The 13,862-nt window shown below is 49.9% G+C and overlaps 1 protein-coding gene across 2 annotated transcripts; it reads left to right on the forward strand.

Moving 5' to 3' along the window:
• The first annotated feature begins 1,709 nt into the window (after positions 1-1,709).
• Positions 1,710-12,127, forward strand: CCNE1 (cyclin E1). 2 transcript variants are annotated; one of them, XM_058529056.1, is made up of 12 exons: positions 1,711-1,852; positions 2,306-2,357; positions 2,460-2,547; positions 2,764-2,832; positions 6,843-6,982; positions 7,089-7,224; positions 9,689-9,835; positions 10,420-10,515; positions 10,722-10,856; positions 10,968-11,079; positions 11,173-11,330; positions 11,605-12,127. In XM_058529056.1, the coding sequence occupies exons 2-12, from the start codon at positions 2,335-2,337 to the stop codon at positions 11,725-11,727; spliced, it is 1,227 nt and encodes a 408-aa protein (XP_058385039.1). In that variant the 5' UTR covers positions 1,711-1,852; positions 2,306-2,334; the 3' UTR covers positions 11,728-12,127. The 2 variants fall into 2 exon arrangements, with proteins under 2 accessions (XP_058385040.1, XP_058385039.1); XM_058529057.1 differs by lacking the exon at positions 2,764-2,832 and having other exon boundaries at positions 1,710-1,852.
• The last annotated feature ends 1,735 nt before the right edge of the window (positions 12,128-13,862 follow it).

Genomic DNA, 13,862 nt, shown 5'->3' on the forward strand with positions numbered 1-13,862 from the left:
TGACCGCAGAGCCCCTGGAAGGTTGACAGTCCGCAAGCAGGGACCTTGTGGGGACGACACAAAGTACACTCTCCAATAAGACGCAGGCTCGAACTTTGGGAGTCATGGGGGGGTGCAAAACTCAAGACTGTACATCAGGAAGGGCCTTAGAAGTGTTTAGGAGCCCTCCAGCTGTGTGTTTCCTCTAGAAGTTGAGTACAGAAGGTACTTTCAAGTGACTATTGTTGAATACCTGTTTCTCTCACTGCCCTGCAAGCTCCACGAGGGTTTGCTCAGTGTATGTTTTTCAAGCATTCATTCACAAATCCGATTTAAGTGCCTCCCTTCCTCCAGGCACTGTGCCAAGAGCCAGGGGATATAGCAGTGAACAAGGCTGACAAGGAGGGAGAGGGACACCAGGCAAGGAAACGAAGGAGGAGCAAGAGACTATGGTGACAAGTGCTGGGAAGGAGCCCCAGCAGGGCGAGGAGGTGGAGACGAACTCTTGGGGAGGCGGCTGCTCTAGGTTAAGTGGTCCCTGGAGAACTTGACGGGAAGGAGGGGCAGCCCAAGGGGCAGAGCAGGTGACAAGCTCCAAGGCCCTGCGGTGAGAAAGGAGAGAGGGTGGGGGAGGAGCTGTGAGTGGGGGCTGAAGGGGAGATCTGAAGCGGTGAGGGCCGGTTCCCGTGCAGCCCTGTAGGCCTGGGCAGGGAGTGTGGACTGGACCCTGAGGCTGACGGGGAACGCGGAAGGGCCTCAGCGGGAGAGGCCTGCGTGGAATCCCGGCGTCGGGAAGGTCGACGTTCCGGGCAGTCTGCGCGGGGGGCACACAGAAGATGCCCGACGATTAGCTTACTGCATGCCTGCCCGCACGGACAGACGGACGGACGTGCGTTCTGGAATAACCGCTATTCCACAGAGGACCCCAGACCCGCGGCCATAGGCCCTGGTTCTACCCCGGTGACCAGCCGCTGTGACCTTGGGCGCATCCCCGCCCCGACTGAGGGCCCGGAACCCTGCATCCGGGGGCAGGCAGAACGCGCACGGTCTGGCAGTGCGCGCGGCCGACGGACAGCGGGTGCACGGGCCGTCCCCCCGCCCACGCCAGCAGGACCCCTACGGGGCGCACACCCTCGCCGACCGCCGTGTTTACATTCCACTTGTCCCGGCCACGCGGCTTTTAGACGCTCCAGCGCCGCCCGGCCCGCCCCTCGGCCGCGCGTGCCCCGTCCTCCCGCACCCGCCCCCGCCCCCGGCGCGCAGGCCCCGCCCCCGGCGCGCAGACTCTGTCACCGGGCCCGCCCCGAGGCCCCGCCCCCGGCGCCTGGCCCGCCCCTCGGCCGCGCGCGCGCCGTCCTCCCCGCGCCCGCCCCGCCCCGTCCCTCAGGCCCCGCCCCCGACGCGCAGGCCCTGTCACCAGGCTTGCCCCGAGGCCCCGCCCCCGGCGCCCGGCCCGCCCCGAAGCCGCGCGCGCCGTCGTCCCCGCGCCCGCCCCGCCCCGCCCCCCGCGGCAGGCCCCGCCCCCAGCGCGCAGGCCCTGTCACCGGGCCCGCCCGAGGCCCCGCCCCCGCAGCCCGAGCGCCCGGCTGCCCTGCGCGGCGGCGGGGCGGGCCCGAGGGCGGCGGCGGGGCGGGGCGGAGGGTGGCGGGAGGGCGCGAGGGCGGGCCGGGGGCCGGTTCCGCGCGCAGGATTTTTAAATGTCCCGCTCTCGGCCGGGCGCAGGAGCAGCCGGCTCGGCCGCCCGCGCGGTGTAGGGGGCAGGCGCGGATCCCGCCACCGCCGCGCGCTCGCCGCCGCTCCCGCCTCCGGCTTCCCGCGCCCCTGCCTGTGCGCCCGCTGGCGCGTGCCGCCTACCTGCCGCGGAGACGCTTCGGTGAGGGCCGCCGCGGTGCGGGCGGCGGGGCGGCGGCGACCCCCGGGGCGCCGGGTCGGGCCGCGCCGGGCCGGGTGGGGGCGGGGCGAGGCCGGCTCGTCGGGTCCCCGCGGGCGTCAGCGCGGGTGCCCGGCCAGGGCGGCTCTGGGTCGGGCTAGGGCGAGCTGTGGAGGGGGAGACTGAGGCAGCCCGGTCCCCGAGGGAGGCGATGGGCCGGCGGGGGTTTCGGGGGGCGTGTGGGCCCCCACCCCGGGTTCGGTCCCGGCATCGCGGGCAGCCGGCGGCGCGGCGGGTGACAGGCCACCCCGGGCTCATCGGCCATTTTCCCGACCGGCCCGGGAGGCTCCCGCCGCCGCCGCCCGCGCAGGGGGGGAGGGGTGTCCTGGGCGGGCCGGCGGGCCCCGACCCCCTCCGCCGGCCGTGCTCACCCCGCTGCCCGCTTCGTGCCCCCAGGCCTGAGGTGTGATCCCGCGCCCTGCGCCATGCCGCGGGAGAGGAGGGAGAGGTGAGCGCCGGCCGCTTCGGGAGGGGAGGGTGTGCAGCGGTGGGGGAGGGGCGGGCCGAGGGGCGGGCTCCCCCTTACCTCTGTGCCACCCTGGCTCTGCAGAGATGCCAAGGAGCGGGACAGCATGAAGGAGGAGAGCAGCGCCGATGTCTCTGTGCGCTCCAGGAAGAGGAAGGCAAATGTGGCCGTTGTGAGTACAAAGGGGACAGGTGGGGGAGAATCCCCCGTCTCACCTGGGTACCGGACTGGGCTCTGCCCACATATTTATTGCTGGGGGTTAAGGAGGGTGTGTTGGGCAGAAATGGTGCCCATAACCTAACCAGCTTTCTTTTTCTTCTCTCTCTGTGTTTCTGTCTTTGGGCTGTATGGCATGTTTCCTTGGGGGCTGGGGGTTGTTTTCTGATAGTTTTTGCAGGATCCAGATGAAGAAATTGCCAAAATTGACAGGAGGGTGAGAAGCCAGTGTGGCGGTCAGGTAGGTGCACTTGCTGGCTGGGCCTGGGTGGAGGGCCTCTCTGCTCTCTGTGGAGGTACACTTGCTCCTGCTGAAGGCTTCTTCTCTGACTACTGCCACAGCCCCTTGGGCTGAGCACCGCCTGTCAGTGGGCACCGACCTCTACCAGCCTCGGGATTCCAGCACCCCTGATATTACGAATGTGTGCTGATGTCTGGAGAAACCAGAATGGACATCAAATAACTCAGTCCTCCCCCTTTGCCCTTGAGGAAGCAGACTCGGTTAGAGGACGAAAGTAACCCAGAGTCCTGTGCCAGCCGGGGCAGAGTCCGTCGCCACCCCCAGGCTGGTGCGCTAGGAGGAGGGCGCCTGGCCCAGAGCTCTGTGGGTGACTCTGATGATGGGGGCCGTGTGTGTTCATGAGCGTCCCCTTCTCCTCCATCCACGCTTGTGTTTGTCCTGGTGCTTAAGGACCTCCCTTTACCTTCCCCCCGTTTAGGTCAGCTTTCCAACTCTTCCCTCTTTCTGGAAGTTCTTCCAGCCCATCCAGCAATTACTTGCAGTGGTCTCCCCTGTCTGGGGCTCCACCTGGCCTCAGCCAGAGTGTTAGTGGAACATTGTGTGTAATGATATGTGAGTCTCAACACATTTTTTTTATTGACTAGGCCATTTCTCTTGCTTCTCCTTCATGGAGTTCCCGCCAAATCTCCTGCGTGCTCACGATATCATTATAATATCAGAAGTTCCTAGCCGAAAAAGCTCGTATTATCTCTCTACCTCCAGAAATGGCTGGAGACTGTAGTTATGGCTCTAGTAGGGGAAGCAGCCTATCTCCCAGCTAGCTGATCAGGCCTTCTGACCCTACCACAGATAAAAGCTGAGCAGGAAGAGTATTTGAGCCGAGGGCAGAGGTCCCCACTAGGTTAGCAGTGGGCAGCGCGTCACTCTGTAGGGCAGTGAACAACAGCCATAGCAGCTGGGTCTGGGAGAGTGAAGAGCTTCAAAGCAATGGGCCACATAGTTTGCATTAACAGTTGTCACTGCACAGAAGACCCTAGTGATTAGCATTTTGGGGGAGGTTCCACTGTATATTGAACAACGGGTTGATGATTTTTTTCTTTGTTAAAAGAAGAAATACTTTACTTTAGGTAAGGAAATAAGACAGTGCAGCCCAAGTTCTTTCCTTTTTTTTTCATCCACTTAAAAAAAAAAAAACTTTAAGCCAAGCAAGTTTATTTTTGTGGGTATTATAAAATGGATCTCTACTTTGGGAAATTCAAGATTGTTTATTTTCCCAGCTGTGCTTTGAATTGAAATTTGCAACTGAGGACGAAGCAAAGCCATCCATATTGATTTCTTAGAGTTTTAGAGTTGTTTCTGTTCTCCAGGATAACCTGAGCGGTGCCCCAGGTGCCTAAGACAGGGCTGTGGCCCTATCCCAGACTGTGGAGAGGTGATAGCTGTGGCACGTGAAGAGCCGTATCGTTTCCCGCTAGAAGGCATTTTCATGGTTGTCCAGAGATTAATGACAACAGGTTTCTGCACATTTTGTAGAGTAGATAGCTTGAAAATTATCCATCTATTTATGGAGTGTCTTTGTCATTTCTCTGTGTGTACTCATGAAGCTAGAATTTTGGAGTAACAGAACATTTTTACCTATTAATTACCCAGACTTTTTCTCTGAAGTTATCATAGTTCAGCCCAGTACAACAGCTTTGAGCTACTCGTAGCTATCATACTAAACTCCATGTAACTGCTTCATCAAGACCACATGGACCCTTGGATGATTCTTACCTTAGGCCTTTCTTAATGCAAAGAATACCTTTCTATCTAAAGTCCATTTAACATATCCATTCTGTTGTTTAATTTTTTGCATGAGACCCAATTTTTTTACTGAAGTGGAATCCTGGAGTTTGTATTAGTTACTTCTCAGAACCTAATGTTGCATAAGGTAGTTCTGTTCTTAATTCAAAGTGACATAAGGAGTCAGGGGTGGTTAGGAATAGTCAAAATTGGTCTCTTGCTCTTATCCCATTCCTTCCTAAAGTCAGACTGATCTTGCCTCCTTTGAAACATGATGTACACTAGTTAAAAGACATGATGGACTTCCTTATTCCGCTTCGTACACTGGCTCCTAAAAGGGTCAACTTTGGGAGGCGTCTGTCTGCCCGCGGTTCACCCACTTTGTCTGTGAACTGTATTGGGAACTGCTACCAGTTTATCTCCAAAGGCATGCTCTCAGCTATTTCAGTCACCTGGCTGTAGAGGGTGGCACCCGGCTTCTGCCTTCAAAACAAGAATTTGTTCTTGAATGAAGAGCAACTTTTGTAATGTGACCCTTTTTGAGTCAAGGCAATGCTACCACCACATGATGCTAGAACTGGAGGAGGGGTTGCCCTTCCCAGCAGCTGTTGCAGGAGCTATCCTGGTTCATTTGCATGCCAGTGTTTCACACATTGACTGGGGAGAGCTGTGTCCTGCTTTGCTCTTCTCAGGACACTGAAAGTGCTCTGGCTTCCCCTGAAAGTGGCTGGTGTGCCGTGGTAGCTACCCTGTATCTTCAGGTAGCTCGGAGAACCCGGTTTCTGTGTTCATTCAGTCATTTCAGTCATCTCTTTCCTTCTCTGGTCAGCATTAAAGATCTGTACTTTTAAAGTGGTGCCAGAGTCTCAGACTCTCACAGGGCTTCCGTGCTGGTGGGGGTGTCGCCTGCCGTATCTTCAACAAAGTCACTTTTTTTTTTTTTTTTTTTTTTGGTGAGGAGATCAGCCCTGTGCTAACATCCGCCAATCCTCCTCTTTTTTTGCCGAGGAAGATGGCCCTGGGCTAACATCTGTGCCCATCCTCCTCCACTTTATATGGGATGCCGCCACAGCATGGCCCGCCAAAGCAGTGCGTCGGTGCGCGCCTGGGATCCGAACCAGCGAACCCCGGGCTGCCTCAGCGGAGCGCGCGCACCCAACCGCCCGCGCCACCGGGCCGGCCCCAACAAAGTCACTTTTATAATTTTAAAAATCAGTCATAGGCTTCTTTTTAGAGTAGGATGATAGACAGAGTAGCTTTAAAAAGAAAATCTTCTAAATGGCAAAATGACCTTAGTATTTTCCAAATATTGAAAATTGAATAAAATTAAGTATCTAGAATCTTTAAAAGAAAAGTGTATTTTGGTTTTTAATGATGGCTTGTTCACCTCTCAATGAGTCTTACTTTGTGCAAGGCTTCGGGGGTGGGATTTGAAGATCTGCTGGAGTATCTAGGCCCTGTCTCCACAGATTTCATGGTATAACTGTGACCATTGCTCACTTTGGTTTTAACTAGGCAGGTATTCTTTTTGTTTTGTTTTGAGTTAGGGAAAACGGAACGTCCCCATTATGTAATATTTTTGGCTAGTCCTGCAACCAAAAGATGATGTCACATTTGATGGAGTTTTGTTTTAAAATGGGGAGACCTTAATTATAGATGGCAATCAATTTACCTATTTGATTTTTTATACTTGTGAATATGGAGTGCTTGTGTAAATACTTTTATTGGAAATTCTATCTTCCACTTTTAATACATTTTAGTAGATAAGTTGTACTTGTTAAAAAACAAATCTTTGAATTGTGACCAGGTAATCCCACAATGCACTTCAGAGGTCATCATGTACCGTATCTTACTGAGCTGCAAATGGATTCGTATTCTTTTTTTCGGTAATGTAAAAGCTGTTTGCCCTTTGTCTTACACCTCCTGCGTCCATTTTGCTGCTCAGGCACCTCATATCAGAATGATGATGGAGAGGATAAAGTGCTCCTGCCTTCGCAGCTGTCTTAGTATTTACTGCACAGACTCCTAAGCTAATGACAGAAGTGAAATGAAAGCTTGGAGTCACTGCTGTGGCTTCTTCTCATCCATGCATCTGCATCTTAATTTAGGCCTGGAGATTACTCTCCACTGTGAAGACATTTTCTGTTTTGCTGGCTGTTCTACAAATCAGTGAATGTAAAAATAGTGGGTTTACATCAAACATTTAAAAATGTGTTTTTCTTTCATAGGCTTGGGACAGTAATGCAGTCTGTGAAAACCCCTGCTCCCTGATTCCCACCCCTGACAAAGAAGAGGACGAGCTGGTGTACCCAAACTACGCGCCGCAGAGCTTCGCGCCATCGCGGGCCTCCCCGCTGCCCGTGCTGAAGTAAGTGACAGCCATGTGCCTCCCACTACTGTGCTCACGCCCCTCCTCACTGTGGACGCACACAGACACCTGTTTTGTGTTTTTGCTCGGTTTTGTGTTTTTGTAGCTGGGCAAACAGAGAGGAGGTTTGGAAAATCATGTTAAACAAGGAGAAGACGTACTTGAGGGATAAGCACTTTCTGCAGCGGCACCCTCTTCTGCAGCCCAAAATGCGAGCAATTCTGCTGGACTGGTTAATGGAGGTGAGCAGAGTCTTCCTGTTTACTGGAAGCACTGCCGTTTCTAGAATCTTCTATGCTTTTATGCTCTCTGTGTGTCTGATTCCACTGACACACTCTGTGTCTCTGAAGCTGTGGTCTATACACTACAGTGGTCTAACTTTTTGGCTTGTGTACTTCCTTAAAAGAGTTTTTGAAGTCTCTTTACCCCTTAGGTATTTTTAAGTTGGTATCTAGTTTTTTTCATCAAAGTTTAAATAGTTGCAGAGGTTGTATTTTCCAATAACGGTAAAAATTGATATTTGGTCTCTGTTAATTAAACTGCTTTTAAATGTGTCCAGTGAAGTGTGGAAAACAACTCTTTGATAGCCACTATCATAAGCTTTGAAAATCTATGAACAAGCTTATCTTTAACAGTCAGAAATCATACATTGCTCCTTTTTAACTCCTTGGAATCCATTTCTCTTTCCCCACAGAATTTTATCCTAACTAAATATATCGTTTAAATCTTTTATTGATCACACTCTCATACTTCTCTGCAATAGTTAATCAGAGAACAGGTTTTACAGGTTGTGAGAGGGGACTGTTAGACATGAACAGTGATAGTGCATGGGCAATGTCCCTCTTTCTGGGAGGAGCTGTGGGTGACTCGGTGGGGCCTCCATCAAGCGACGCTTCCTGGACACTCTAAGCCATCAGTGGGTGAGAGGCAAGCTTTCTTCTGTGGCATGGAAAGACAGCTCAGGCAGATCCGTTTTATGACGGAGTACACGTGGAAGTTGGGTGTCTAAATATCCCCTATAAACCAGCTGTGCTGTGCACCTTCAGAAGGCCTGCGTTCACAGGGTGCGCACCCCACTGTGCTCGTCCTAGACTCAGACCCCTGCTCCACTTACTGTCTCTGCCTGAGTCAGGCAAGTCACCCAACTTTGAGTCCTGCTTTTCTCATCTGTAGTATTTTCTGGCAGTATTTTCCTTGCAGAGTGTGTGTGGATTAGAAATAGTGTGTATGTAGTGCAACTTACATAGTAGATGAGAAAAGATAGCTGTTTTTATCAGTTTTAATTGGCTTTTCTTCATTGGCCCCTGAAAACGTCGTCATTTTCTGTACTAAGTTCTTTGGCAGGCCTGCTTAAAACTCCGGGCCTTGCAGCTGCCCGCCGCAGACCCACTGCGGCACATGGCCCGCCTGCGCCCTGTGGAACGTTCTGCAATTCCTTGAAGCAGTAGATGTAGTCTGCTTCAACCTCTTAGGCTTCAGCTCAGAAGACGTTGTGACCAAGAGGTTCTATTTTATCAATGCCATCAATGCCGTATACTTTGAAGGAATGTTTTTCTCTGAAAGTCAATCAAAAAAGTCATGTAATACCACTGAAAGGATAGAAAAGAATGGTAACTTACGTCTTCGGTGGGACAAACTGGAGTCCACAGCTCTTAGGCAGGCTTGTGTGCGGTGCAGTCAAGTTCCTCAGGCCCTGGTCCGGCCAAGAAGTCTGGACGCGAGAAGTCAGTGCTCATGCATGTGCCCGACTATGAGCTGGTGACGTAGGTCCGAGAGTGTGTTCCTTAGAGAACAGGAGCTCTAGTTTCACTTCTGACCAGATTGTAGTTATGTTACTTTATAAAGACTGACTCTAAATATGACTCAGCCTGAACTTGAGAAATACTCTTTGGTGATTGATGGAATTTTCTATGAATACCTGTTTGTTGTTTCTCCGCACCTTTTCCATGAAGTGCGCTTATATGGATGTCTCGTTTAGGAACAGCAGTCCTATATGCATAATCAGACGGATGATGGTGGTGATGGACTGAGGGCCACTGTCTCCTTGGTCCTTTTCCACTCCATCACGCACACTGTTTCACCATCCTCAGCAGTCCTGTGAGCTGGTCAGGCAGGGCAGGAGTGTCCTCAGTTTATAGTTGGAGATAATCCGATAAATGGGTTTGTCCAAGTAGGAGCCTGAACTAGGACCTAGATGGCTGAATCTTTTATTAAATCTTTTTAAAAAGGCTTTTGCCTATTGTGATTAGCAGGTTAACAGTGTTTGGATATGCTGTAATCTTTAAATACATGAATGTTCCAGCTTTCAAACTTTCTTACTGATATTGCCTCGTTGTGAAGAAGTATGTTAGTTCTTTGCTCAAGTCATAGTGAAACATATGAAGTGGGGCACCATTCTGTGAGAAAATTCATAGATTTTCCATGAAAATACTGCTTTCACAAAGCTCTGAACCTATCTTCCTTCCCTGGCCTGTGAACGTTTGCTTTTATTGTTGTATAGACCACAGAACACTGAGTCCTTCCATCTGAGGCCCAGCAGTCACTGTGCCTATGCTCATGGGCAGGCAAGGTGGCCGTCCTCGCAGAGAAGTGAGGTTCTCTCTCCTGATTTGCTTACATTGTCCTTCACCAAATCTCACGGCAAGTTTTTTTGTCTTTCTCTTTTCCTCAAGTAACTGTTCTAAAACTTCCTAAATGTTTTTTCAGGTGTGTGAAGTCTATAAACTTCACAGAGAGACATTTTACTTGGCACAGGATTTCTTTGATCGATATATGGCAACACAACAAAATGTCGTAAAAACACTTTTACAGCTTATTGGGATTTCTTCTTTATTTATTGCTGCCAAACTTGAGGTAAATAATTTTCAAATATTTGTTATGTAGCACGTGCTGTTTCTTGAGCTCCACTGGGATTAGGGGAAGAGATCAACTCTTTGCCTGTAATATATATCCTAAATTTTTCTAACTTGAGGCCTCTAAAGTTAAGACACATGCAAAAAAGGCTAGAAATTAACTAAGAAGAGAGAAAAGTAGTGAGTGTATAAAACGCTTAGATTAATATAGTTACTTTAAGCAAAAAAATTGAACTTTGACCTAAGATTAAAATTTTGGTGTGATTAGAAGGGTGGATGGGCCCAACTTTCAAACATGTTGTTAAATGTATTGAAAAGGTGAAAATTTCAAAAATATCCCCAATGAGTAACAGTTGTAATTATGTATGTATGCATGTATGTATTTGTGGGGTGGGTGTTTCGTTTCTTTCACAATTAGGCATTTTGAACCACTGGAGTGGCTCCTCTGTTTATCCCATCAATGTACCCTCTCCCTTTCTTTCCTTGCCAGCATACTAAAAAGAATAATTTTGGATGTACGTTATAAGTTAAAACTGTTAGAGCCTGGCTTTTTGCTAGTAGTGTCTTCCTTTTCTTTCCTTTTAGGAAATCTATCCTCCAAAGCTGCACCAGTTTGCCTATGTTACAGACGGGGCTTGTTCAGGAGACGAAATTCTTACCATGGAATTAATCATTATGAAGGTAAGTTACAAGTTAATTGTTCCCGCCCTTTTTAAATGCATACATAATATCTTTTCCGCGTTCAGTGTGAGCGCCTCTGGCTGGGTGTTCTCCAGTTGACACATGGTGGCGTGGAGCACGGCTGCATTTTGAACCCTCAGAGGACAGAGGGAGCAGAAATGTCTGTCTTTCCTCAACTGTTGGCCTCTTGTCTCTGTTCCCCTTAGGCTCTTAAGTGGCATTTGAGTCCCCTGACCACTGTGTCCTGGCTGAACGTGTACATGCAGGTTGCGTATCTGAACGACCTGTGTGAGGTGCTCCTGCCGCAGTACCCCCAGCAGATCTTCATACAGATTGCGGAGGTAAGGGGCCCCGTTGCCTCGGGGGGCTGCCTGCCTGCCCGCCGCTAGAGTGAGTAACTCCAGAAGGAGGAGTGTTGGCCGTCCGTTTCAGTGCTCTCTTCTTCCCCATAGCTTTTAGACCTCTGTGTCCTGGATGTTGGCTGCTTTGAGTTTTCCTACGGTGTCCTTGCTGCTTCTGCCTTGTATCATTTCTCTTCATCTGAATTGATGCAAAAGGTTTCTGGTACGTTGGCCTTCCACTGCATTCACAAGGTATATTAAACTTACAAACCAGTTGTTGGCCTCAGGTTGAGCCTAACCTTTATCTTCGTTGCAGGGTACCAGTGGGGCGACATAGAGAAGTGTGTGAAGTGGATGGTCCCATTCGCCATGGTCATACGGGAGACGGGGAGTTCCAAACTGAAGCACTTCAGGGGAGTTCCTGCTGAAGACGCACACAACATCCAGACCCACATCAACAGCTTGGATTTGCTGGTCAGTACTGTTCCTTGCCTGCCTGCAGAGCTCTTCACCTCCCTTCAGGCAGGCTGCAGGCATCCCAGAGACTCCAGCTCTGTCACTCCTTGAAAAAGAAAAATGATGTTCAGTAGATGTTGTGTCTAAGTGTCATGTAGACTGGAGACTTTCAGAGTGTTCTTTGCTATGTTTTCCCCTCCTTCACCTCCACAGAAGGAAAGCACACAGTAAGGGAAGCCCGGAGGATATATTCTTCCATTTTAATATGCCTCGCTTTTATTCTCATTCACAGGACAAAGCCCAAGCAAAGAAAGCCATACTGTCTGAACAAAATAGGATTTCTCCTCCCCCCACGGGGGTCCTCACCCCCCCACAGAGCAGTAAGAAGCAGAGCAGCGGGCAGGGGACTGCGTGACCACGCCCGCATCTCCACCAAAGACAGTCGTGCGGAAGTGCCTGTGCCGAGTCTCTTCTGTCTGCCGCGGCAGAGGCGAGCACTAGCTTTTAGATATCTAAAGGAAGAGCATTTCTCTTCCGCAGCAGAAGTGTTTCTGTGGATGGCATTGGACGGGGAGAAGTGTTTTTTATTGAATGCATGGATTTTTTTAATGAGTGGGTCAAGTGCGCCAGCCACCTCCAGAACACCAGTGAGTGCTCCAGATGCTGCTACGGAGGGCGATGCTTGACTCGACGCCTGTTCACACAAACAACAAAGGCTTGACGTCGAGGGGTGCCACGGCGCTGGTGGCCTGCCCTCGGTGTTCTGGGTTGTGTCGTTTTAAGTGGAACAGGTGGTTGTGACGTTGTGGTGCGGAGCCCGCAGTCAGCTGTGCTGGGCCTGCCCTTTCACACTATCAGTTGACAGTGTACAATGCCTTTTATGAACTTGTGTTTGTCAGTGCTGCTACGTCTATCCGTTTTTAATAAAGATAACACTGTCTTTGAGACAGCTGGTTTTATGAGCTGTGTCTGGTAATTGAAGTTAGAAGTCAGCTTTGAAAGTGGCTATCTCAAGTTCTCTTTTTTAACTTCATGCTTTTGAAGCTCAAGCCTTTCAAGCAAATACACTTAAAAGAATACTTTTGAATTGAGCTTCAGGTGCAGCCTCGCATGCCTCCTGAGGGTCCCCTGAGCTGGGAATGAGGCTTCAATTTAGCATCTCTCCCACAATGCCCTGTGCAGTGGCCGCTCAGGTCGGGCTCCCTGGCTGGCGATGGCGGTAGCGCTGAAGTCACATCTGCATCCGAGAGGGTTCTTAGGTAGGATTTCTTCCCAAGGATGGGTTAAAGGTCGTAAAACTTCTGTCATTAGTGTTATTTAATATTCTTTTCATCCTTACCCAAATCTTAACCTAAAGAATTTTTGTTTGGGGAACTTGTTAACATAACACAGTAGCCTAAAACTATACTTTGAAGAAGAAAACGCAAAGTAAAATTATGTGTAGCTCAAGGCCATGATGTCAGTATACGATTTGTCCCCTGACCATTGGTGGAATCCCAGGTGCCTTCCTGATGAAGGAGGCCACCATCCACTTGAAGCCTGTGTGTGCACAGTTCACATCGCATTTCGTTGAACATTCTCAATGTGGTGGCCTTGTTAAGTCTTGTGTGTCCCTTTCTCACAATGCTCTGGTGTATGTATGGGTTCATAAAAGGGAGGGAGAATGAGCAGATAAATACCACTTATTTTCAGCTTGGTATTTTATCTCATTTTGCAAAATCTGAAGTAGAAAGAAAAACAGCCATTTTAAATCTGTACCATATTTCTATTAAGTTGGAGAGAGACCCTACTTTTTCACGTTGTGACGTTACAGTTCTGGCAAGTTTTAATCCCTAATTTCCCTAATAAATGCATTATAAATCTACACATAATGGTATTTAGTCAAACAATACTCCTAGCTAATTATTTCTTCATCTCAGGCAGAGATGCGCTCACTTTAAAAAGCAGTGAATTTTAAATGGTGATCACTTGGGAGTGACTTGTTAGAAAAATCCTAAACGTGGTTAATTTACATTTTGTATTTTCTATGCAAAAATATGGCACTGAAAACATTTCTATTTTCAAAGTGGTATTGTAAGTTTGAGAGTTTGACAAAGGTGAGGTCACACTGGTCTGGAAGCATATTGGGGGCAAATGTCCATTCATAGGCCATTTGGGAAGCCTTCACGTAGGAGAGGGTGACTGAACGTGCTGAGGTGACAATGCCATGTATGTAAAATTGCTGGGATGTTTCATTTCTGGAAATTGGTATTTTTTTAAACGGCAGCATTGCCACAGGCAGCTCTTCATCATCTGCACTAATTTAAAGGATAAGTCCCGAGTAGGTAAGTGAAGTCCATTGTGATCAATATTTTCTGTGGCTCTGCCAGAAATCCTAAGAGCCACTGGTAAGTAAAAGCAAGCTTCCTCTCTTAAGGAGCTTCCTCCGTTTGCTAGTGGTCGGTACAACGGCAGCCCCTCGCCGCGTGGCTCTGTGTGCCCATTTACCAAGGTATTTTTGTTCTCAATTCGGCTAAGACCAGCTGAGGCCAGGTGACCAAAATGAGGGGT

This window comes from Diceros bicornis, chromosome 34 (genome assembly GCF_020826845.1).
Source record: "Diceros bicornis minor isolate mBicDic1 chromosome 34, mDicBic1.mat.cur, whole genome shotgun sequence".
In the NCBI taxonomy this organism is placed as follows: Eukaryota; Metazoa; Chordata; class Mammalia; order Perissodactyla; family Rhinocerotidae; genus Diceros; species Diceros bicornis.